This window comes from Dromaius novaehollandiae, chromosome 1 (genome assembly GCF_036370855.1).
Source record: "Dromaius novaehollandiae isolate bDroNov1 chromosome 1, bDroNov1.hap1, whole genome shotgun sequence".
NCBI lineage: Eukaryota > Metazoa > Chordata > Aves > Casuariiformes > Dromaiidae > Dromaius > Dromaius novaehollandiae.
In genome coordinates, this window is record NC_088098.1 from 217,494,456 (window position 1) to 217,521,049 (window position 26,594).

Below are 26,594 nucleotides of genomic sequence, written 5' to 3' on the forward strand. Positions count from 1 at the left end.
CCCCGCCCCGCGAGCAGCTCCCCTCTGCGGCCCTCTGGCGGCGTGCGGACTACACTTCCCAGCATGCACCGCCGCGCGCCTGGCCTCAGGCGAGCCGGCGCCGGGGGGGTGGATGGGCGCGCCGCGGAGGGGAGGGGGCGGAGCTCCGCGCGAAGTCTACCCACCCCTCCGGGGGAGGGGGCGTGGCCAGGGCCCTGGCGCCGCGATTGGCGAGGCCGGCGCGAGGGGGGCGGGGCTGGGGTTGTTGTCGAGCCGCGGCCGCGCGCGGCGCGCGGGTTGGGGCCGTTGGCGGGCGCGCGCGCCCCCCCCCATCCCCCCCCCACCCCGCGACCGTTGCCGGCGGCGTTCGCCGTTACTCGGCGTCGGGGCCGTTGCGCTGAGGTAAATAGCGGCCCGCCTCCCGCCGGCGATGCTCGGTGCCGCGGAGTGAAGCCGCCGCCGTCCCTTCGGCGACATGGGCGAGCGCGGAACCGGCGGCGATGTCAACTCCAACGTGCTGGTGGCCCGCAGCACCGGCGACGCGCAGCTGGACAAGGCGGTGTGGCAGTGGCTGAGCTGGGACAAGGTGGGTGGCGGCGGCGGGGCGCGGGGGGCCGCCCCCGGCGGGGCTTCCTCACGGCTGCCTCTGCTCTCCGCCGCGTTGGGTCCCTTCTCCCTCCCCCGTGGGTTTTTTCCGCCCTTTCTGAGACCTGACGCATCTCATGCCCCGATGGGTTGGTCCTTTCCATGCGGGAAGGTGGCAGGTGGCCTCCGAGGGGTGACAGGGGCCGGTCAAAGCCGCAAGGGCTGAGAAACCGTCGCCTGAGGGAGGGGAGAGGTGAGGCCCTGCTGGGGCGACAGGCGAAGCGAGGATGGGGTGATGTAATGCTGCCCGCACCGACATGCTGCACCTGCTTCGCCCTGCTGCTGCATCCCTATCGACACGGAGACACGCATCCCGTGGAGCCCTCTGCAAGGGAGGACTGCTTAACGCCTTAAAATGCGAGCAGCTAAAATCAGATGATGTCATTTTAGCTTCCCTTAGCTTCCTGAATCTATCCCCCCCCCGAAAAAAAAAATCAGGTGTCAGACCTAAGTTCTGGCACGTTCTTCTCAATTTCAGCTCTACCAGGGTGTCAAGAGAGCTGTGGGCTTGGTTAGCTCGGATTAAACCACCCAAAGTGAGTTCAGGGCCGTTACAATAACACCGTATTGGAGGCTCCTTTGCTTAACTCGTTGTTGGAAGGAATGCTTGCTTTTCAGCCGCCTTGTCGGAGTGCCATGGCGTACGCTTTAAATAATATCTTGGGAATGGGAGGAGGGGAAACCACAGGACTCGTGCACCAATGCTTTAGGTTTCTGTTTGTAGCTTTTTTTTTTTTTAAATGCCTGTCATTTGAGGATGAAAAAAAAAGTGGCTACTAGGAGTGTGTTCATACTGTTTCCTCTTTAGCTTCATTCTGCCAGGGTCAAAGCACAAGAAAGCTGTAATTTGGGCTACCAGTAAATTCTAATTCTACATGATGATTATTGGATGAGCTTTCTGCTACTTGAAAATATGTTCTCCGTTTTCATTTTTATACTAATTAACACTTACCATCTGCACCTTCTGGACTCAGAGCTGTTCTGAAAAAAATCTGGGAATAGTGGCATGGAGAGGGAAAGACTGGAAAAGGGAAATAACCTTCATGATTTTACATTTGGTAACTGCTAGACCTAGACTGAATCTCATTAAACATATTTTTTTGATTATAAATTTTCTTTTAAGTTTATTGAAAGGTATTTATTAGCAGATGAATATATGTTTATCTAAAAAAAAAAAGCTAGGAAAACTTATGCTTTTTAAAGTTAGGTTTTCCAAGGGAAACTATTTTGTTTAAAACCAGCATTAGTGGAATGTTATTGTTTCTGTAGCTCTTTCTAAAAATCAAGTTAACCAATTGAATGTGACCTGAAGAGTGAGTTTCATTGTGGCTCTTCAGCCTTGCTTCGCTATGTGATAATCATGTTGCTTCCTGCGAGGATCCTTGAACTTCTGAATTAAACAGGTCTCAGAGTTCCTCTAAATTCTGAAAAGTCCAAATCGATTGGAGAAAGAAGGCTGAAATTAGTGCAGCAGGGGGAAGGCTGTGCAGCTTGGAGCATGAATAGTTTAGAGCCACTTACTGTGCAGCTGCCACGTAGGGAACATAGGAGACGCAGGTGCTGTGCGAAGAAAAGGTTAGGGAGTGCAAGGGGAAACCAGCAAGCCTGGAGTCAGCAGGGATTTGTCCGGTGCCCTTGTATTTCATCACAGACCTAGGAAATGAGGTCTGTTTGGGTCTACTACTTATCAAACAACATATCAAGGAGCTGCCTCTCCTTCCCCACCCCCCAACTTCCTTAGCTGTAAGGACTTTCACTGGCTTTCTTCAAAGAAAAATCTGTACACTACATTCACAGCTGTATTTAGTTCGGGGAAGCATTTGTCCTCTAAGTTAATTGAAAATTACTTGCTGTAATTCATTTTTAAAACTGTGGGTGTTTTTTTCCCTTTGGAGAGCCCTAATTAAAACTGTGCTCTTCATTCTTTTTAGATTTGGATACCCATGCTAAACTCTTCTAAAACTAAAACTGTTATAGGAGGTGGGGGAAACGGGACCTGATGATGATCTTTCTGCTCTTCTCCCCTTTCCCACCAGTATCCCCCATCTCCATTAATGTGTTTAGCAACTAGCATAAAGGAAACTCGCTAGCGAATCTCCCTCCTTTCTCCTTAATTGCTATGTCTTTACCTTTTTCTTAGATATGCTAGCTAACAATTTCAACAATGTGAGTGGCATCTCCTCCTTGTTCTGTCCTCATTCACGAACTATATAAACCATGAGTCAATTGTTCTGTATTTTCTCCTCTTTTAATTCATTTTCCTTTACTCTCTAGCTTTTCTATTGTACTCCCACATCTGTCATGAGACCCCTGAAGGAGCCTGGTTTGTACAGAAAGCTGTGTCACAGCACGTGTCCCCAACAAAACTGCTTCTGCGTAGAGCAAACGTTAGAATTTGGACCCTGGCTCCAGTAATTATTTTATATGCCTGTCTTAGGTGGCTTTACACAGTGGCAGGAATGTGCTACATGCTTCTCGGTAGTACGAACATGAGGTGTGCTTAGCACGGTAGCTGAGCATTTGCTGTGCGTAGCAGCAGAGGAGGCTTTCGGTGCAATTCTGAGGATCAAACGCTGGCATAGCAGCTGGTGGAATTTTACAGGGAGAGCAGCATGATTAAGAGCCTGACCTGTTTCATCAAAAACATGGGCCCGAAGAAAGGATTCGCAGTTGACATGTGAAGTCAGAGCAGACGAAGGCTGCCCGCTCACTTTTGCTCAATAAATCCTCAGTCTGTGTGTAGAAATGAAGCTTAAGCTCAAGCTGTCAGCCGCTGGCGTGTTAATTAGCTCTGCGGTATTGCTGACAAGCCTCTCCTTTCCCGAGCATGCTCAGTGCAGCCTAACTTTGACCATATACAAAAATATTCTCGAGGAATGTTTCTACACAAAACTGTTGTAATGGGCTGCTGGTGTTACAGTAGAGCGCATCTGAGAGGACAGTGTTTTGCAAATACAAAAACTTCTTGAGCATACTTTAAAAACGGGAAAGCAAAGTTCAGGAAATGAGCACAAATGAGAAAAGAAATTCTTCAAAATTACTTGGATGCACTGAAAGCTATCACATTAAAGGGCAGAAAATAAAATTGTGCATCATTGAAATAGTTGATTCTGAGCTGAAGTGGGCACAAACCCACATGACTACTGAGAGAAATGGGAAACCCTCTAATAACATAAGTATTGTCATTTAGTGCCTGTTTTAATAGATTAAACTACGTAGAGTCTTGAAACTTAAAATTTATGGCATTAGTGTTTTTACTGATGGATAAGCTATAGTGCTGTCTTTCTGGTCAGGACCATGAAGGCTGGAAAGGGTGTTACCATGCTGTGTTAACACATTGCAACCTTCAGATATCTGAGATAAGATTAAAGATTAAGACTTGCTTGAGGTGTAGTCTGTCACTTATGCCTATTTACTTAGTTTATTGATGCCACTTAAGCATTCTGTGTGATACAGGGTCTTTTGTGTTTTTAGCTGCTGGTCTATGTATGTCTGGATGGTCTAATAGTTTTAAATTGTTCTGAGAAATGGATGTTTTCTTTTTTTCCATGATCAGATTATAATGAGACTGCCACGGAAAGAAAGTAGTCTCACCCTTCCTTGTTGCTGTACTTCCTCTTCCCTCTCCACTTGATCTGGCACAAATATTCATGCAATTGTTGAGGGAAGAGTTCCAGCCTGGGGTGGGAGGGTAGGATGGACTTTTTTTTTTTTAAGTTGGACTCATTCTTGATCAAACTCAATGCAGCTGCTTGAATGTTTATCCTGATGCAAGAAAGGGGCCAGCGCAGCAGTAGGAACAGTTTGGGAAGACGGTGAGAACTGTCTCCTTCAGCAGCAGTGCTATTGTAAACTGAATTGAAAACTGTTGTGGTAACACTTCATTTAGAAGATTAGAAACTGTGTACAGCCTGTATAAAGGAGGGAGAAGATGTGTAAAGGTTTTGTTTCTTGTTTAATGTAATAGAAATCTACTTTGACCTGTTTACAAAATCTGCGGCAAAGATAGAAGTATAATGAAGGCCCACAGAAAGATGTTCTCGTTTGCTGGATGCAGCTCTTCATCAGGAAGAGCAGAGAACTAAGGAAAATTTGTGTGCTGTGAAATATTCCCGAATTGCTGAACAATGCAGTGATGTGGGATGCTTTGCCTGTGACTTCTCCCTATTCTGTCCACTCAGCCATGGTATTAAATTAAAGGACTTCAAATTCCATTCCTCTTTGTGTACCTCTTGCTGTTAGTATTTGGTCTTCTGTGGTCTGTTCTTTTGAGATGTGACTGCAGGCCTCTGACCAGAGGAATTCTAGCTCTGAGCTTTTTAAAATGCTTCCTTGCAGGTGCAGGTTTTTTGGCTTTCAGTATGCTTAACAGCCAACATTGTGTGCCCGTTTTTCTCTTGGAAGGGAGTAGCACATCAGCAATGCAGCCTGCACATGCTTCCAGCAGTAAGGTGTATCTGTAGTCATCCTGTTCTTGGCCTAGTACCCTCTGGGATGGCTTGGCTATGTATTAATGTCACATAGTGCTTGGCCATTTCTGCCGCCTTTCTGCCTCTGAAACTCAGATTGCTCTTGGTAGTTCAAAGTGCTGGGATGGCAGGTTTGATGGTGTGCAGGCTTGGGTTGGATGAGGTTTGGGGCCCTTGGGGACAATGCTGGAAAACGATGTTAGGTGAATGGAGCAAAACCATTTCACAGATCCCTACAGACAGACAGTATGGATGTAGTCTGTGCCTATAATGTTCTTTCAGCCCGGCTTCCTCTTTGCTTACAGGCTCCCTAGCAAAAGAAACTGGGTGATATGGAGCTGTTGTGGCTTAATTAAGGGCCAGGGTTTAGAAGTAAAATGGAACAAGACAAATTGACAGTGTAAAGGTACCCCCAGTGGGCTGACAGAGGCAAAAAAGTGACCTGATGTAAGAAACTTTCTGCTTCTGAAGTACAATACCTAAGGTAATACCTAGAGCTTGTGACTTGCTCTCCCATCACAGTAACTAGCTTGAGTAACTGTTTGCCTACAGTTATCCAACTGATTTTCACAGAAAAATATTGGTGCAGTTGCTGACCAGAAACTAAATATTTCTTCTTGTTGAACAAGAGGAAATGAGAACCTAGAACTTTTAAGAGAAATTGTAAATGAGAACTTGATGCAAGTGCCAATGTTGGTTTTAAGCTATGTAGGAAAGGTAAACAGCTATGCCACAGACAATGCTACGTTTCTGCTGCTTAAGTGTTCCTATAAAAATATATTCTGGTATGCTTGGGTTTCTGGGACTGAACCTGATTTCATTTCAAAAACACTTGCTGATTTAAAAGCCTGACTGACAATGCTTGATGCACTTAAACTTTGTGATTGTTGAATTTCGTTAGAATTCATCCCTTGTAAAACCATTCTCAGGAGCAAAAAAAGATTAATTTTAAAAGCTTTTCATCTTCTAGACCTTTTTTTCCTTCCAGGCTACAGATGCAAATAGTGTCTGCAAAAGCCAGAAACGATTGCTGTGAGAAGTGTGAACTGACGGTTGTTTTGATAGGACTTCAGCTGTGAAACCTAGCTCTGGCAGTAAATGCATTCATTATTAGCGTGACTGGAAGTCAAAGAACCAAGAAGAAATATTCAGCTAATGCCAAAGGAAAAACTGGAGAATTATGGTACACGGGTAACTTCTCTGGTGCCAGCCCCACATTCCTCTTCAGATTCTTTATCCTCATGAGCTACAAACAAACCCAATCCAATTCTATCAGTATACAGTTGTGTAGTAGATGGAAAACTGAAGATGGAGGAGTATAACACTCGGTTAGGCAGCGAATATAACGATTGCTTTTCAATAAAACCTCAAGCCTTTCTTAAATGTGTTGGGGATGTTGCAGAATCTCGGTTGCTGCATTAGACTGCTGCAGGACCTGACCCAAAGTTCTGTCATGCATCTGCTTCTGCCAGAGGATTTAAGTAGCTGTTTAAGCCTGTTGTGGATGTTGAGGTATACTTAATCTACTTCCCACTTCTTAAATTCCATTATAACCACTTTAATGCAACAGGACCTGCAATGCAAGTTATGTTAAGTTCTTGCTGAAGACTTAGAACTAAGGTCCGATTGTTGTATTTTAAAGGAATGCAAACGTGGTTAATCTGCAAAAAACATTTTAAAAAGTATTAGCTATCTGGAAACTGCCCAAATGTATAATGGCATTATAATTCCCCTGGGAAAAAATAATGCAGAGCTTGTTTCTTCTGCTGCTTGTGGAAGTCCTGGAACTATATTGTATCTTCAGACTCTTACTCATGCAGTAGTCTGTCTGTCTGACTCCTACATTCTTCTTGCTTCCACTTCTTTTTTTTTTTTTTTCAGTGAATTTTGAGACACTTAAGGAGAGATTCAGATAGTCTCATTCTGTCTAGTAGCGTGTTGGTAATGCAAAACAGTGCTTTCTGAGTTGGTATGAGGTGGTTCTGTGAACGTGCTTGGTACGGTCTGCTTGAAATAAGATATGAAAACACTGCTTGACCTCTGGTTGCTCTTTACTTCCCAAGTATTGAATTGCAAGCCTCAAAGCTGCTTACAAATTAAGAATGCTTCACAAACTTGTATCTAAAAACAGTAGATTAGCATCTCTGAGGGCACTCTCATCAAGTTGGCAGGTGATGCCACACTATGTGCAAAGAGTTGAGGGGCAGAGCTGCCATTCAGAGGGACCTAGACAGGCTGGGGGAATGGACCAGCAGGAACATTATTAAATTTAACAAGGCAGTGTTCCCCTGGGGAGGAAGAACCCCTGGGGCAATACAAGCTAGGGTTTGGCTCTGCTGAAAAGGCTCTGGGTGTCTTGGTAGACAGCAAGCTGAACAGGAGCTGGCAGTGTCCCCTGACAGCAAACAAGATCAATGGCATCCTGGGCTGCATGAACAGGAGCACAGCCAGGAGATCAAGGGAAGGGTTTATCCCCCTTTACTCAGCATCTGTTAGACCACATCCAAATACTGCCTCTGGTTTTGGGCTCCTAGGGCAGGACAGGCATCGACAAACTGGTGCAAGTTCAGCAGAGGGCCACTGAGATGGTCGGGGGCTGGAGCGCTCCTCCTGTGAGGAGAAGAGAAGGCTTTGGGGGGGGGGGGGGGGGGCTCCCAGCAACTTCCCCTACCAACAAGGAGATCACTGAGAAGACAGAGCCAGGCCCTTCACAGTGGCAGGAGGATGAGAAACAATGGGCATAAACCAATATAGGAGAGGCTCAGACTGGATATAAGGAGAAATGTTTCTTTTGTGAGGAAGTCGAGCATGGAATGGGGCCCAGAGAGGTTGTGTGGTCTCTGTCCTTGGAGGTTTTCAAAATCCAACTAGGTAGAGCCCTGAGCAGCTTGGTTTGACCTCTTAGTTGCCCTGCTTTGAGCAGGAAGTCAGACTAGAAACCTTCCAACCTGAATTATTCTGTGATTTTTATGGAAGAATTTGATTAGGTGTATTCTAAAAATTCTTGTTTGTCCTTTTAACACCCCCTTTTTTGCTGCCATACAGGTTAGTGTGAACAGTAGCCAAATTTGGAAGGGTATTTGGTTTCGAATGGGAAGGAGAATTTCTTCTATGGTGTTGACTATGTTGAAAAATACAGACAAATGTATAGGTTAACTTGCAATGTCATTCATCATAGCATATTATTATGGCAGTCTTTCTCCCTTCCTTTCCTAAAGAATGCTCTCTTCATGCTGGTTCTTACCTCTAGTTCCCAGACAGCAGTCTAAAATACTCCCCCTCCCCCCCCCGCCCCCGGGTTAAGAACATTAAGTACCACCCTGTTGGGTGAGAATGGTCCAGCTAGCCTGGTGTTCTGTTAGTAGCAGGTGCTGTTTAGGGACAGCATGTGACCTTGGCCTCTCTTTTTTGTTGTCCATTCTCCTTGTGCTCTCCCAGCATCCCTGACTGCTGTCAGTGGCTAGCAGAAGGACTGGCAGTGCCCTTCTTTCTCTGAGTCAGTAGTGGGGTTTACTGAGTGCAGCCGCAGGAGCTCTCCTGGACCATGCTGCTGAGCTCACCTCCCAGGAGGAGAAGCATCCTGCCACTGGGTGAGGATGATAGTACCGTCACTTCCAGAACCTTCACTGCCATCACTGGTGCTACTAGAACTGTGTGCTACTCCATCTGTAAGTCCACAGGCAGCATCTCGGCGCTTCCCCATGCATCAGAAACCTAAAAATCTGTGGGGAACTGCTGCACCTCGCTCCATCTGGATGAAGCATGGTCCGTTACTCACCTGGAAAGTGAGAGTGGTCTTAGGAGTTTCTCCTTCTGCACAGGGGATATAGTGAACTTCGAAGAGTGCCAGAGTGAAGATGCTCTTTAGACCTTCACAGTGTTGCCCTACTTTGCTTGCCTTGTGTTTCTTCTTGCATTTAGGTAGAACAAAAAATGTAGGTTCTCTCTGGTGTGGGTTTCCCTTTCCCCTTCCCCCTTTCTTCCTGTTGCCCCTCCAGTCTCTCCCAGCTGCTCCCCCAGGCCTGTACACGCTTCTCTCACCCCTCTTCCCTTTTATTTCCTTGTATCTGCTGCCTGTCCTCTCCCTGCTCCTTAGTGTAGCCTGGGGACCTAGAGCAGTTCCCAGCACCCCTCTTTCCTCCTGTGCCTGTGGATAGGGTGCCTGCTACAACTGCACTGCCCATGCAGACGTAGAGGGGCATGGTCAAGAAATGTGTAGGACAAGGAGGACCAGGAAAAGAAAAAGGGTAAGAATCCCGTTCAGAAACCCAGCTCTAGCCTAGCTGTCAGCCATGGGGACCTGTTTTCACAGCTGTCCCTCTTCTGACCCTAAGAGTATATAATCAGGCAGCCTGAGGCTTTCCTTCCAGGGCCCTCCTGGCTGCTATCACCTTATCTGCTGCCTCCTTGCATACTCCTGGCAATGGCCAAGACCCCTTCCCTGCCCGGACCAGCAGGAACAACATCTGTTGCCTCCTGATTGCTGCCTTACCCCACCTCCTGACTTGTGTGTGTGTGGCTGCAAGGGGCATGGGGCCCTATGGCATGGCGGCTGCCCGCAAGATGTGTGGAAAGCTTGCTCGCTGGTGTCAGAGGTAGGGGCATCTTTGTCTCCCCATCCCGCTGTTTGGTGGACCTGGCTCTGGGTCTCACTGCCGTCCCCAGTGCTGCCCTCCTCCCTGCCCTCTCTGCCTTTGGGAGGCTGGTCCCTGTGTGCTTCAGGGACCCTGCCCTTCACCATGTGCTCTTTTTCCAGCAGCACATCATCCTCTAAACATCAGTAGCTGTGTGAGGCTCAGACGCTTTGAAGGGTCTTTTGTTTTCCCATTCTGTGGTCCCTTGGACACGTTGCTGCTTTGGGGAGTCCTAGTGCTTGCTTTGCCAGGCATCACGCCAAGTGATGCTTTCTCTCTTACCTGGATGCCTTCTGATGATTCTTCCCCCTCATATGTTGATGCCTGGACCCCTGGACCCAGATCTTCTGGCCTGCCCTCAGGGCTCACCACTGAGAAGAGCTGGATCCTTATTTTAGGTTACAAATGGGAACAGTGTGGGTTCAGCACATGCCTCAGTTAAAACCCCTCCCCTGTTCCCTGATATGGCTGTTGCTGGGCCCATGGGCTCTGCACAGTCCTGCCCCATCCCCAAAGGGAGGCCCTGGACATGGTTCACTTCACTTCTTACCCACTGCTGGGGATTTGATCCAGCAGCTTGGCAGTGAGCTGGAGATTTTCTTGGTGGCTGCTGGGGAGAATTCCTCTGTCGTGGTAGGGGATCTTGCTGTTAACTCTGAGAAGGTCAGGGCTTGGGGCTAGTCCCTGTTACCCAGGGCGTCCCTTTTGCCAGCAGGCTTCAGCCTGCTACTGAAATGAACTCAGCCTCCTCTTCTTCCCCCTTCCCTAACCACTTCCTATTCTCGGATAGCAGCTTAAGGCCAGTTACTGGGATATCCCCTGTTCCTTCCACGTGCCTGGCCTCACGGGATGCTGAGGGAGAAACTGTTAACTGGCATTCAGACCCAAGAACCTTTTGGAGCACCTAGGCCAGATGAGTCTCCACTTCCATGTGTTTTTTCTAAGGTCCAGGAGAAGACCTGGTCGTATGCTAAAGTTTCAAGCACTGAGCTCACTGCAGCACCTTTCCCCATATCCCCTAACCTCTGTGTCTCCAGCAGTGATGCTCTACCTTGCTAGCATAGGTGCTGAGGCTCTTACCCCTAAACCGTGCTCCCTGAGCCGCTCTGCTGTCCCCACCCCTCCTTCAGGGGATGACCATGAGGAGGTAGGGTTTGCTTTCCTCCACTTTGTTCTCCCAACAGAGGATGCACCGCTCCCCTTTCTAGTCACCTTGGGGCCAGAGGATGGAGTGGGGCAGGGTAGGCAGGTGGTTCTGTGCCAGGGATCCTTATCAACTACAGGTGAGGTAGAAACACCCCAATCCAAAGGCAGTGCAGCTGGAGGATGGGGGAGAGTCTGGGGGCTTGCTTGGGCCTGTGACAGTGCCAACGGAGAAGTGTAAGAGAAAACTTATCACTGACAAGAAGATATTGCTGGCCTCATCCTATAGCCCATGGGGGCCCTGTTCAAGGAGGGGATGGGGCTCAGAAGGTGAAACACTGCTCTGTACCTGCACCTGTGACATGAGGTGCTGAGGTTTGTGAAGTTTGTGATGGATCATCTGCTGCATCTGTGGCCTTCAGTGGAAGGACTGGTTGTTGATGTCCGTGCCCTGATAGCAGACCTGGAACAAGTGCAGTTCTATCAGTGAGCACCTACCTTCCGCAGCAGTCTGGATCCCTGCAAACGTGTGGCTCTTCCAGGCATTGAGACCTGCTTTGGACTCGTGGGACTGTGTTGGCAGGAAGAAGTGTCAGGCAGATGTCTTCAGGGAGCTTGTAGACCATCATGTTGTGTCTGATGTCTGGTGGGTCTTCCACCTGAACAACACACCTTCCTTCATCTGCGTTTGGGTGGAGAACAGGTCAAGCCATTCCCAGCTGAAACACATCTGCATAATTTGCTCTCTAATACCTTGTAGGCAAGGACAAGTAAGCAAACTATTACCTGACAAGTGCTGTTAGCCTTGTGCAAAGTCTGACCTAAGGGCTTCTTAACAACAGTTTTGTGAAGGATGTGGGTTCTGTCATAGCCTTCCAGGAGTTGTGGCTTGCCTAGTGGGAGGAGAGGTATGCCTTTCCCCCAGCCAGATGTGGTGAAATGTAAGGAAGGTGAGTGTCAAGCTCTTTTGCTGTGACTATGTGTAGAGTTTCACGTATCAGAAAGATTAGGCACTAGGGAATCAGAGATGTAGAGCCAGAGAGGTGCTTGTCTGGATGCTGTGATGAATCAGTGAGTGCTGGGAGAAGTGTGAGGAGCTCGGGTCCAAGGCACCTTTGCTTAGTTGCACATCTGAGTCCTTTGGGAGATGATTGCACTACGTGCTTCATACTGGAGAAGAAGTGCTGAGAAATGCATCGCTTGTCTCTTGGTAGAGGGTGGCACAACTCCTGTGGGTCTGCAGCGCAAGCAATGGCTTTGTGGAACACCATATACTATTGATTTTGGCACCAGAGCCTGTGGATCAGTGACTGATGTTTAACGTGGAACACAGATGAATTGCTTTGTTAGAGCCGTTGGAGGTGGAAGGATATCTTAAAGCACTCCTTTTGTTAAGAAATGAGTATTTTATATGCAACTGCCTGAAGCCTCTTGTCTTTTAAGCAGAATAGCCTGTTTTTTCTCCCCCTTTTTTTAAAGGGCATTGAAAAGGAAGCCCAAACAATGTACTTGATAATTTCTGAAGAACTTCTCTTTTGCTTACATTAGGCTTCTGGGTGGTGATTAATGGAGTTGTCATACTACTCCAGGCAGCTGTTAAGAGGGGGCACTTCACTTGTTCAGAACTTGTGTTTTTAAGCTAATTGAGTTTTGGACTAGCTGCTACCTTCGTTCCTTTAGCAGCTTGAGAAATTCTGCTCTAAGCAGGATCCTGTATGGTTCTCTTTGTGTAGTTTAATTAACCACTTAAAGCTGCGGGGGATCATTTCATCCCAGCATCACCTAATTGCGTCTGAAGTTTGGATCGATAATATTTCCTGGGAACGTAGAAAGGCAGTGGGATGCTGCAGAGCTTGACTAATCCGTTATACCCTTTAGTGTCTCTAGCTTCACATGACAGAAAAGTGAGTGCTGATGGAAAGAATAACTGTGCAATGATACCAATGACTTCAGAAAATGTACTTTGTATGAAGGCATACCAGGTTTCCTTCCTCATACTCCCAGTCTCTAATATTAATTTACTGTGTGTTTTAACCTTAAACAGTGACAGCTATGTTTATGTTTTAGCCCTCCTTCGCTCCAGTGCCTTTTGAAATGCTCGGTTTAGTACAGTAAACTTTTTTCATATTTAAGCTGTATGTGCAGGAAGATAAACTGGTCCACAGGCTTTGAAGCTCTAACTCAGAGGAAAAATTCTGAGGAATTTAAAGGAATATTTTCTTAAACAATAAAAAATAACAAGGATTATGTCAGAAGCGGTTGTGGTAACAATTGTCTTGAGGTCAGATTTCTAATGCTATCAAAGGCATAACCCACAGCATGAAACAGATCATCACTCTATCTGAATTTGTTTGTATCAGCTCATGTAAAATTCCTTCTTTCTTTTGCCCCATGAGTTTTGCATCATCTGTTAAAAGATTTGTGATTTTCTTCTTGTTTTTTTTTTCTTTATTTCCCTTGGCTTTCTACTTTTCTTATTGCAGGAAGCTTTAACTAACTGAATGTGAACTGAGTAAATGAGAGAATTTTTTGGATGCTATTTTGGGTGACTCGTTTTTGTTTCCTAGAACATATATTGGGTAACTTCCATCAAAGATTGCATGTTATTCTATTAGTAAAATAAATGTCTCAGTCTTGCAAAACTTGTGAAATATACTGTGTAATATACCACATGTTATTAAATTCTTGCAGGCAAGCAATACTACCTGTCCTAAAAATCTTATTAAAGAGGCTGTGTAATTTAATAATCATACTTTAAAGCAAAATTATGTATCCAATTATGATAGTATGAAATGTGGTTTTCATATACTCTTGCCATAAACAGAAACTTTCTCAATTTAGTTATTTGTTTTCTGGTTGATTTCCTATGCACAGCCAAAAGAGACACTTTTGCTTTCTGGTTTTAATATTTGTAGTGCCCTGTTGTTTTTGTTTTGTTTTGGGGCTTTTTTAGCTGCCTAGTGGGAAATGTCTAGCTTTGGTTGTAGAGCCATCTGAGAGCCTGAATAGTAATGGCTTGCTTTTTTATTTTAAGGCACAAGGACATTAAAATCTATTTTAAATTTACATGTCACATTTTCTAGCATTGAAGATCTGTTGTCAAGCAATGGAAATACTTTGAAATTTTTGAACTAGTTTTATTTGTACTTTTTTTCCTAACGACAAGATTATGTAGCTCATATCACCTTTTCCTGCGTTTTTCAGACCCTCCTAAAGAGCCTCTCTCCTTGCAGAGCACGTTTCCTAGGGCTGCAGAAGCTACCTTACATCAGGCGGTGCCAGATCTGAAGCTGGCTGACCCCTATATTATAAATGTCAGGGGTATTTCACCCTTGCCTTTCAGACTCCATCTGCGTTTTTTTAACCCTTGTTTAGGAGCTCGCTTTAGGCAACACCCTTTGAGGGAAGCTCTTGTGCAGCCTGAGCTCTGCTGTTCCATAGCTGTTGTCAGGATTTGTTGTTTTTTACAGCTGCATATTGATTGAATTCTTGATGGAACTGTGCTGGTGGCAAGCCTGACCTTGGCTGCAGCGTATTTATAGGAGCTGTGAATTCTGTCTTGTCCAAACTGGGTGTAGGTAGACGGAACAGAGTTTCTTGATGACCAAGGGAATTTACAGAACCTTCAAAATATATATGTTATATGGTATTGTACTTACTCATCCACTTCTTTCAAAACAGCTTCCTGTGGGTGAATCGCTTCCTGTTAGCACATGTTGTAAAAGGACAGACATCAATGTTCTTCTTATATCATTATTTTTTGTTCTTCTCCCCAAGTGTGTCCAGGGTAATATGGTTGCTATTACTGTGACTATTTCTCAATATCATAGATAACTAATCTTAATTTGCCTTATTTTGCCCCACACTTCTCTGGCCAAACACAAGTTGAAGGTGTAGAATAACTATGAAGAATAAACAGGAATGCATATGTGTATTCTTGTACGCTTGGATGTTCATGGCTTTGACAATAATGCAAGTTTATGAAACTGCTGAAAGAACAGAGGGCGATTTCAACAATCAGCGTCTTGTTGGTTCTTATGTGCAGCTTGCTACGTAACTTTGCATACGATTGCCTTGTAAGCATTGTTTATGAAAAACAAGTAATACTATTAATCCACTCATTCTTTTATTAAAGTGTCAGGATATATGTGACGGACACTGTAGAATTGTAGTGTTTCCTATGAGGTGGGCCTTAGGGTAAATATTGGGAGTAAGTCAGAGATGCGCCTGATCACTGCCTCAGCTGAACTGTGAATGCATTCTCTCCACATCGAAATGGCAAAGGCTTATATTCTTCTTTCATAAATGAAGTGACTGAATGTTTGAAACTGTGTGGGTTTCAGGTTGGAAGGGAAGAATTGTTTCCTTCTATTGTATTTTGTGGGACTTTCTCCATATCAGGTGCCCATTCATTTTAGTCACGGGCTTTAAATAATAAAGGTGTGGAATGAAAATGTTTTTAATGTTTTGTACAGACTTGTATGGAGTTTTTTGTATAAGGAAGCACTTCTGCGCAGATCAGGAACTCCCTTAGTAGGAAGTACTGAGATATCCCTTGAATATTTTCCCAGCCTCTTGCCATGACTGCACGGTCCGTACGCCTTTTCCTAGGCAGCTGCTGACAGTTGTTGGCAGAGAGGATGCTGGACTAGCTGCACCTTTGGTCTGACCTGGTGTGGCCTCTTGCAGGTAACCGCAGAGCAGTTGATCCCCCTTGTAATATGCCCAGTGCATTGCAGTATGCACAAACATAAGCAGGTAACTGTAGAGAGCTTTAAGAGGGCTTTTTTGTGACCATAAGACTGTTTATGTAGTTCTAGGCCTCAAATTATCTGATTTACATAGTATTCTGTTTTTAAATGTTTCCTTTGGGTAGGTTAGTGGGTGTATATTTTGTTGGTTTGGGGGGCAAATCATAAAACAACTGCTGTCTTTACATTCATTAAGACCAACAGAATGTTATGTTTTAGTGACATGAGTACTACTTTTGGGGATAGAGCGTTTTTCCTTTTTCTAGGTTCTAAGGTTTTGAGAAGACAAATTGGGGATATTGGCAATGGGTCCCATAGCAACAATAGCTTAGCATTCATGTTTGAATGTAAAGAGCAATTTTGGACAGTAGTGAAAATGGTTATTAAAATTATATAATGGGGTATATGATATTTTTGTCTAACCTGCAGAAGGAGTAGCACTTTTAAACTTTCTTTTTAACCTGTTCAGATCCAGTGTATATACTGAGCAGTGAAAGTGTCAAAAATGGCTGGGATTTTCTGACCAGGAAAAATACCCAGTTTTGTTTGACAGTTTGTGGTAAATATGGGCTTTGACCATTTTGTACCCGCCTTCCTAAAGATTAATGTAACTTGAAAGAACAAGCTTTTTTTATGGTTTTACAATGTCAGCTTTATTTTACTGTGCTTGTTTGCAGAGCTTTCCTGTGTGCGGGGAGGAAAGAAATACTGCTTTGAAGTTAGAGTTTTTAGTCTGTCTTCCAACAGCAGAGATTGAGATTTAACTTGTGCTACCTGCCTTTGAAAACCTGTTCTGAAGTCACTGTGTTCCTTGCTAACAGGCTTCGTGTTGCTGAAAAGCATGTTAATGACTAGGTGAACTCATCAGGATATCAATGGCTGCAAGAGCTCTTGAATCTTTTATAAATAAGGATAAAGAAGAGAAAGTACCGTGCAAATAACAGTTGCAGTGTAGGCTAGTTTGTGTAGACCGGGATCTTACAGGATACGAAGAACTCGTTGCACTGCAGCACTAAAAACGGTTTACATCTGTAAGCTGCTGTAATGATTTCAAGGACTGAACGAAGACTTTTAATCTTCTTTTGCAGAACCCGAAAACAAAAGAACAGATTGAAAGCTTGCTGCAGAATGGGAAGCATAAAGAATTACGGGATCGCCTCTGCTGCAGGCTGACCTTTGGGACTGCTGGGCTGCGCTCTGCTATGGGAGCAGGCTTTTGCTACATCAATGATCTCACAGTGATCCAGTCAACGCAGGTAAGTCCTATAGCAGCATGTGAGAGAACTGAATGATTTCACAGTAACCCTGGGGATCATGTAATGTTCCACTGAAATACAAGCTTGGGAGGTGAAACGCAGCAGCCATTCAAGAGTATCAGGTGATAGTATGAAATGTTTTAGGACTAGAAGAAAATAAAGTAGCTTGAGCAGGTTTAACTGGAATTCCAGCAGGCAGAATGTAATCTCTTCAACTGGAATTTGGCCAGTAGTTAAAGTCTATTTTACTGCTCTGAAGTTTGGAAGTCATTAGCTGTCATAAGAACCTTTAGTATTTGGTAACAAACAAACAAAAGACCACCTTCCAACCAAATAAACCCTTTCTTTCATTTTTAGCCCATGTTGTGAACAACTCCACAAAAAACCTGGCCTGGATAACTGTAGCAGGTTTTACCAGGAAAATGAACAGAAAGAAAGATGAAAAAGAAAAGGTAGACTGGCTGTGAAGATCGTCTGCATTGTAAATTGGTTAGCTTGTGGATTAGGCTTCTAGTAATAGTAGCTGATAGTACAGCATTATCTAAAACTAGACTGGATAGTTGTAGAAAGGTGTTGTCGTTAGGTGTACTGGCATTGCTGTAGCTCTGTCTGTAGCTCTCAAAATTTTTCTTTAGTAGAGATGTAAGAAAGTAGTTGAAGTATGAACTGAACCTCTCAAACAGCAAATCTTGTTGTTAGGCTACACAAATCACCGCATCAGAGAGACTGTTGATTCATGTTTTATTTATGATTTAATATTGCACATTTGGATTAGAATTCTTTGTTAAGAGAACAGTGTAAACAGTTGTCAGTCTTTCTTGAGGACTAGTTCTTCAAAGTTTGTAGCAGAATGTTTTGGGATGGACTTTGTGACCTGAATGTACACAGGGAGATCTTGGACCTTCAACTTAGCTGCTTGGCTCTCGACTCTGCCATTTTGGTAGCTGTGAATCCAGGTATGTGGCACTGTCGCAGTGTTGAGTAGGGAGTAGCACATTCATATTTTTAATTTTATGTGCGTTCAGCTGTACCTGAAGGTGTTAGTCTTATAACTAGTTCAGGGCAATAACAACTGATTAGCTAGTCTGCTAACACAGGCTGTCTTATTTTAGGAATAAATTGGAAAGGTTCTTACGGGGTGGCTCTGCATGTGGGGTGAAGTTTTGACCATGGAGGCCTTAGTCCTAATTTCCTGCTCCTCTGCTAGAGATCGGGGTCCAGCGTGGTGGTGGCGGTGGTGCTAGGAATACATTCAGAAGGGCACAGGAGCTGGTACGTGGAGATCAGCTGGACAGGCACTGCCATGGGGTAATGACTGACGTCAGTGCTGTGGTAGGGAAGAGTGGTGGCAGAGACGGCTTCTTTTGAAACATGCTTTGCTTGAACCAGTTTTTAGTTTGCTTCGACTTGCTGTTTAAATTGATTAACAACCAGAAATACAACTTTCTGGACTTGTTTCTTCAAATGTTTTGTACCCTCCTGTCTTCTCTGTGTTGATTTTTTTTTTTTGGTCTGGTATGATGGAAGAGGCATGGAAAATGACCCGACATTTGCCCATCTCCATCTGCTTATCTCTCAAGCAATGTGAGCGAGTTGTACGTATGTTGATTATCCAAGTAAATCAACTTTTTGATTAGATAAGGCTTAATCACCTCTGCTGTTCTTTGCAGCATTGTTTTGTTCAGGATAGCTTTATGTGTTCTTTCTCAAGGAACTTGGTCTGCTGTTATCAGCTTTCATTCCTACCTTTCCAATAACACCTTGGAAGGAAGAGTTAATGGTGGATTGGTTAATGATCAAAAGTGCTCCATGCTCCTTTTCTATGTTGTGGTCTCATAATGGCTTTTTTCTTACATTTGTTTATTGTAGCAGTGCCTCTTTCAGCTGATGTGTTCCTTTATCACGTTTATTCCCCCAAATAAGTAGATTAAATATTTAATCATCGCAACTGAACTTTATAATGAATGAATTCAGAGTACGCTTCAAAATGATGTGATGTTGTCCAGGTTTTGAGCCTATTAAAGAAGAGTCTGAGGTTTAACATTGATTTATCCAGGGTGGTAGTCATGTTAAATTATCATTCTTGACTTTGATAGTCATTCTTGCACTTGCTCCGTTGTGGTAAATATTAAGCAATAAGTAGTTGGATTTTTAATCTGCAAAATATAGCTTTCTTCCATGCAAGTGAAAGAAGGGGGATGGAAGGAAAGGGAAGAGGTAAGTACTTCTTTTGAAAACAAATAGCAGGAGTTAGAAAATCGATGTTCCATAGTTCCTTTCCTTATGAACATAAAAAATACAAATGGGTTGGGAATGTGAGTTCCCATTAAACATACTTCAACACCTTATCTGCCCCCACACTTCTACAGAAAATTCAATGGACTGTGATATGTTTTTAACCATTTAATATACTTGGAATATCAATAAAAAGTGCAAGTTTTTGTTATGATAAAGCTATTAAATCTTATCTGCTTTGTCAGCTTGTTTTTTTATGAATGGAACTTCAGCCATGAGATGAAATATGTTTTATTACATGATTTAGGAAGGGTTACTAAAATCTCTCATCATAATATTGTGTACTTAAACGTTTTAAAATAATCCTCTCTTTACTGGCTAATACTCTCATACAAGTCCCTAAACAGATATAAATGAAATTATTTGTTTTCTGTTGGCTCAAAGTAAAGTGGTATGCTTAAAACTTGGAACAGCTAGGACTCTATTAAAGCTGTTTGACATGCTAGTAATGCCTAAATTGTACAAGTGGAATCCAAACTTTCCTTGGTGAGATGAAATTCCAATAGCTGTTGTTTATACAGGCTTTTAAAGGAAGAGAAATAGCATATTGGAGCTGATTGATTGGCTTTAAAAACTGAACTCATATTTTACCATTCTCTTTTTCTCTTCAGTTTAGTCTCAAATGTAACAAAGTTTGCTTTAGGTTTCTAACCTCTTAAATTGAACGCATCTGGAATGATACTTCCTTCATTTCTAGCCTCACTGACCTCTTGTATGCTCAGCTAATCTGTTTTAAGTACTGTAATGATATGAATAAAACGTTGTGGTACAAGTGATCTTCACTGATCCAGTGCATTTTAAGGGAATGAGCTGAAGAAAAGCTAGTAGCTCGTTGCCAGTGATGGATTTGTTGTGACTATTGAGGTTGCTTTAAACAAGTCCACTTTCCTTAGAAACAAAGTAAAAATCTTGATAACACAGAAGTTAGTAATAGTCACTTCACTCTTTGGCTTGTGCAGTCTGTTGAATTTAGAGCTGTTCATGCTCCCAGTGCCTGAAAATTGCATGCTGCCGTTGTGTTTTGAGCCTCTTGAAAGCATGACTGAGCTTGGATCAGCTGACGGATATGTATTCTTGGCAGAAAGTGAAATGTTTCATTTTGGTCAGCAGGAAATCTCTCTGAGTTCGGTTTCATGGGCCTTAGAGGTTACTGAAAGTAGCCAAGCGGCTGAAACGTATTTGCTTGCTCTGTAGAGGTTCTATTTTTAGTTGTTTATCAAAGCAGCCTATGCAGTTAGAAAAAGCAGTCTCTGGGAACCAGATTAAAACTTATTTCTGAAGTAAATTACATCAGATTTAGTCTGTTCATTTGCGTATTTCTAGTCCTCTTCTTCTTCCAGAGTCTAATGACGTGAGAAGAGTTGTGCTGAACCTTATCTGGAAACGGGTAACCTTGCCTCTCTAAATCAGTGTTTATCTGCTACAGGAATAAATGGTTGTTCAAATAGACTTTAGTGTAAGCAAATATGTTTTTCAGTTAAAATAAAGCTTAGTTAAGATGCATGTTTCAGTGCATGCTGTGTTTTTCATTTGCATGATTATACTGATATCGTGCAAAGTCAAATTCAGAATGATATAGAATATCCAGAAGTTAGTTTTGACTCTTCCGATGATCATGGATACTTAACTTGTGCATAAAGCCTAGATTTTCCTGCTCAGATATTGCCTCTGTCCTGTTGAACCAGTTGCTTTTATTAATAGGTAAGTAATCCATCACTGACTTCTACAGTGACCAAAACAGTCAGCTTTGCATCATTGCTCTAAATTTCCTATTGCTATGTAAGCAAAGCTAAACATCAATAGTTGAAAGATCTAAATACAAGACTTCATAAAGCTGTTAATATCTCTTCAATCGTCCACCAAAAATCTGTTACATCCTTGATACTACCATTTTCCCCTCATTTTTGTTTGGAAATTGATCATAGAGGACTGGCCAAGCAAGAGGATTATTTAATACATGGGAGTAGAAACAGACTAGAACCATCTGTTCTAAGCATACTGTGAACTTTGCTTAAAAATATTGCCTGAATTGTGCAGCAGTATAAATATTTGTAATACTTTAATGTGTCCAAAGTAATCTTTTTAGATCCACTGAGACAGTTACCATTTGTATGCTGCCACTTGCTAATATGTTATTAATTATCACCAAGTATGTACTGACAAGATGTTGACCTGTATATCTTCACTTTGGAAACAGTAGCTGAACATGAAGCTATTCAAGTATCTCAGGAGAAATTAGATGGGGACACTATCAAAAACAGAGTCCCATAAAGAATTAAGACTAGGAAAAGTCCAAGAGAAGATAAAACTGGAATTCCTAGAATTCAGATACTGAAGAGACTGTACTTTCACTTGCCCTCTCTGTTTTATTTATTTTTATTTTTCCCCTGTAGCTCTAGTAGAGTCTTTGGGTAGTAACAAGTCTGGGGGGATGGCTCAGTCATTACTAATTTCAGATGTGGGATCTTGATTGGCTTTAAAGGATTTTGTTCTTGTACTGCATATCACATTTTGTCTTAATTCTTGGTAAAACTTCTCCATGGCAACTTGTAAAGACATAAGCCGTTGCTGTTTTTTATTCATTCAAAATATTTGATCCCTGGTTTAAAAGGATGTGCTAGCAAAAATCTTGTCTCACCCTTGAGGAGAGTGTTATTTAGACTGTAGTGGCACCCAGTAGGTACCAAAATTGCTTAGGCTGAAATAGCCGGGATGAGGTGCAGAGGAGAAAGTACAAAAGATCTAAGCTATGGAAAAGATAAATAATGACCCTTACTTTACAACAAAAATAAATGAGCTCCTCTGTCCTTGAGGAATAAGGAAGTAGAAAGCTGGGATACATGAAAGGATGCTGGCATTAGAGGTCGCTGTATGCTCAAAAACCTGTGATGTGGACCATTTGGAAGTAAGGGATGAAGAAGAAATTTGTGCAGAATCTTAGAGATACCAGGGTTGCCGGAGTGTTTAAGGAATGCCTCTGTTTCTGAGGGAAAGCTCTTGGGAGGTCAATATGAAATAGAAATAGTACATAACAATTTTACCTTTGTAAGGAGAGTTTTATGGTTTGTATCATCTTGCCTGCCTTCTGTGGACATAAGTTGTTCTACCTGAACTTACCTTGATTCCTGCTGATTCTGAAAAAAATAAATGCCGTGGTTTGTTTTCTCTGACTAGAACCAGTTTGTCTAATATAATACTGTTTCTTCCACAAATCTTGTCTTTATCATGCAGTTTCCTGATGTTTGAGGAACTAGTTCAGATGAAACTCTGCAATGTGCTCTGACCTTCAGATATTGCTAGCCTAAATAAGGATCTTTGATAATAAATCTGCTGTTCTGCTCTTTAAATGTTATTCAGTCTGTTAAAGTCAAACTTCTCCCATTTGTCTGTCCCATGTCTCTTTATTACTGTGAATGAAAGTTCTTGAGAAGTTATCAGGGCTGTGTGAACGCATATCAGCACACTGCAGTTCAGTGCGAGGGTACCTTCAGGTGGTGATCATACCATGACAGAGCTTCCAATTCCACCAATATTCAAAGATCATGGGTGGTCTTTTTTTAGTAGTTTCCTCTCTGAATCCCACTGTAGAAACCCTACATTGGAGGCTGAAATGGTTCTCCAAAGAGACACTGGTATCCATTTGTTCATGCTTGATGCACATTCTTTGGTGGAAAAGGCAAAGAGGCTACAAACCTTTAAGAAAAGAGCAGTGCAACTAAATTGCATGGCCAGAAGTCCGACTAACCTTCTAGTTGAGAGATTGCTTATTGGCGACACCAACTCAGATAATGGGATCATGAAGAACTGCGCTTAGTAGAGAGGGAAAAATCTGTTTAGCCCTAGTACGAATTTTGCCTCTCTTATGCTTGACGAGAGTAAGCTTGCACCCTCACAAGAAGTAGCATTTTTTAGACTAGATTTGGTTCAGATGTGTTCACAGTGATGTGTTTGTATTCGTGAAGATTGTTCTCTGATTATAATGGACTATAGCTTCTGGAAATTTCTGCTAACAATAGTGGTTCAGTCTTTTTATTTAAAAATGCTGGTCCATACTCCTTTGTTTCTGTGGTGGATCTCCAGATAGCTTCCAACTAGGAACTGAATGAACGTGAAGGCCACATGGGAGGTGAAGCTGGAACAGCATGTAATGAACTATTTTGAAGAACGCCCATCTCCTCCTGTTTTGAAACGGAGGGACAGATGGCTGAGAGGCTGCTTGTTTTTCTCCTTTGTATGTGTCAGTGCATATTTCTGTTCACCCCGGCGTATGCTGTAAAGATTTACTTGCTTCATCTACTCCCGTGCTCAGCTCTTCTGTGATGCCTTGCCTTTGGAAAGGTTCTGGCTTGATGTTCAGGACAGCAGATAGCCTGCATCTGTGCTGCTGTTACCTGCTTAATGTGTAAATTGAGGACTTTACGCATGTGGAATGCTTCACTAGCAGTAAACTTTCTTTTTAAAAAAGTGGGTAAAGATGTAACATCATTTTAAGGCAAACATAGAACTAACAGTTTGGAAGCCATTGCAGAAAAGATGACTGACTTGTACTGTGAACATGAGGATGAAGATTAGCTTTGACTGGCACCATCCTCATATGGCACAAGTAATTAAAATAGATTTTTATCAATTTATCTTTCGTTCTTTAAAACAGATGAAGCACATTACAGGAAGAAAACATGTTTGCTGCTTGAGGATTTTGCTGGTCCTAGCTTTCTGTTTAGGCTGTTTGGTCACTTAGAGATGTATTATTTCCCTCAGCTATTTCTCTGTTTGCTCTCTTTCTTTCTGTGAACACTTTGGGGGAAAAAGAAATATGCTTGTTCTGTGAACATCACTGAAGTTTTTGCTGATCTGTATTTTGACCACTGACATTGCATTGTTCTATGTGAAGGATGATTTTTAATATTTGTACGTATTACAACAGAGCTCACCGTTCCCTTTTTCTTTCTTTTTTTCTTTCCCCAGGGGATCTACAAGTACCTTGAGAGGTGTTTTTCAGACTTTAAGCAGAGAGGCTTTGTTGTTGGATATGACACACGAGGTCAGGTGACCAGCAACTGCAGCAGTAAGAAGTATGAGTATTGATTACATTTGCAAGACTAGAAATTAAATTGTGGCTTTGAATCAAAATATGAATTCCGTTCTATCAGAACGTTTTTTGTGTCGTGAACTGTGCACGCTGTTTTCCCCCCTCCTTAGTCCATTTTAATAGTAATGAAGAGTGGCATGGACTAAAGCCTTGTAATGCCAGTTGCTGTGCAGATGTGGAATGTAAGTCCAAAGAATTTACAGTCTAAATGGGCAAGAACTTTAGGCAGACATTAAGAAGTTGCTATGCCCGGAGAGAAATTTGAATGTGAAGGTAAATTCAGAATACTAACACCTAGCTTGAAATCATTTAATGTTAGTGCACTATTGTTAACACTGTCAGTCTTTTATATTGCACTTCTGATTAAACTTGCTTGGGGGAGAAGAATTCTACCTTCAGCTTACTGTAATCCAGTGTTTTGGTAGCCATTACATTAGTCTGTGATCTTAGTGTATTTCTGCACTGGGAATCTCTTAACTGGAATGCTTAAAACGTAAACTTCCAGTGATGTGAAACTCTGCTATTTGCAGGGAGGGGGAAGAGAGGATTGTCTAGCCAAGAGGTGTAATGTTACTGAGAGAGGTGCTCTTTGAATTCTTAAGGAACCCTAATTCCTTGCAGATCTTGTCATTAGGGGAGGAAAACAGATCATGATGTAATAGCATGCTTTAGAAAAAAAAAAACAGTTGTGACTGTAGTTAATTTTTTTATTTTTGTCATTATTTTCAACATTTAATATTGTAAAAATATGCAAGTCCTTGGTATAATAGAGTGCAGAATCTAATGACAGTCTTCTAAGACTTTTTCCACTTCTCCCAAGTCTCCATCTCCACACTTTCAGGTCTGATCTTTATATGTCGTACATTATCTGCCAGCCTTTGTATAAAGCTTTTAAACTTATACATTATATTGGATTTGCAGGTACTGTTATCCAGGTTGTTTGGATTATATACAGCTTTAAAATGTAGATGTTTAAGGGAAATACTCCTTTTCAGCCTCACAAAGCTTGTAATTCTGACTTGATGGCAGCGCATTCTTAATTTTTCTCACATCAAAGGAGCAATTCAGTTCTCAACTGCATGCTTTCTTCTGTCTCCTTGGATTGACACACAGTTACACAAGTGTTAAAATCAAATTGAACCTGCACAAAAGAGTTTTTTCAGTCAAATCAGCGTGTGCACCCAGCTTGCTTTATGTCTGTGTGAGCACTAGTGCCCCTTCTTTGCACCAGCTCCAGCGCTGAGGGAGGTGGCCGGGTGCGAGGGAGATGGCAGAACTTCGGGCAGTTGCCCATAATTACATTGGCATGAGTCAGTTGTGAAATACAAGCCAGCTTGTAGCTTCAACTACAAGCATAGCTCCTGCAAGCTCTTAAGTGGTTCAGGTTACATTTAATGGGCACTATAGTGAAATTCAGAGTAACTGAAAGTTAGACTGTTACAGTATACTCATCATGTGAGATAAGTAATTAAGTATTAATACTTTTCTGTAAAAATAAGTGAGCAAAATAAACTTATGCTATGTAATCTCTCATCTGTTTCGACTCTCTGAGCAAGACTTCCCAACGTTAACTGCTGAGTTGTGTATACCTGACTTGAAAAGAACTGCTTCCTATCAAACTGTCACATGAAAGAGAATTAATTTCTCTGCTTCTTGAAAGGAAAAGATTATTTTAACAGCAAGATTTAAAAACGCAGGTGCTGTAACTGTTTCTAAATTGACTGGAATAAGAATATGCCAGTTTGCAGCAGTATGTTTTAGGAGTAGGTCTGCTCTATGCAAACTGTCTGAAATTGCTGAACAAGCTGTGCTCTTTGGGATGCCTGGTTCTGTCTTTTGAATTAGGGATAGATGTTACACCAGTAAGCTCTGTCTTTTTTTTTTGATATCCCTGGCTAATTTACATGGCTGATTGAAGTGCCTTGCACTCTTTGGTCAACAGATGCCAACTCTGTCTCAGATTCTACAACCTGAAAACTGCATGATATTGGCAGTACAAACTGTAAGATACAACATTTAGTGTAATCAGAAAAACACTAGAGGGAAGTAGGAGACAGGTGAAATGGAGGTTACCGTAGTATTATATGGGTATTGGATTGTCATGGGGAGTTGGGTTGACCGAATGTTTTCTTCTTCCCGTTGATAGACTTGCGAAGCTCACTGCAGCAGTCCTCCTGGCCAAAGATGTACCTGTGTACTTCTTTTCAACTTATGTCCCCACACCCTTTGTGGTGAGTCGTCATCATCTCTTTTGTATTGATGTGATACAGTTAAGGGAGAATTTGAAAGTTTACTTAAAAAGTGAACTCGTAATTTTCTTCTCAAATTGCAGC

The 26,594-nt window shown here is 42.7% G+C and overlaps 1 protein-coding gene across 1 annotated transcript in view; it reads left to right on the top strand.

Moving 5' to 3' along the window:
• The first annotated feature begins 206 nt into the window (after nucleotides 1-206).
• Nucleotides 207-26,594, top strand: part of PGM2L1 (phosphoglucomutase 2 like 1) — a 44,993-nt gene continuing 18,605 nt past the window's right edge. Inside the window, exons 1-4 of the mRNA XM_026115324.2 lie at nucleotides 207-565; nucleotides 16,710-16,877; nucleotides 24,138-24,244; nucleotides 26,408-26,492. Coding sequence (XP_025971109.2) covers nucleotides 455-565; nucleotides 16,710-16,877; nucleotides 24,138-24,244; nucleotides 26,408-26,492 — 471 coding nt within the window. The 5' untranslated portion in view covers nucleotides 207-454. The remainder of the gene's footprint in view (nucleotides 566-16,709; nucleotides 16,878-24,137; nucleotides 24,245-26,407; nucleotides 26,493-26,594) is intronic.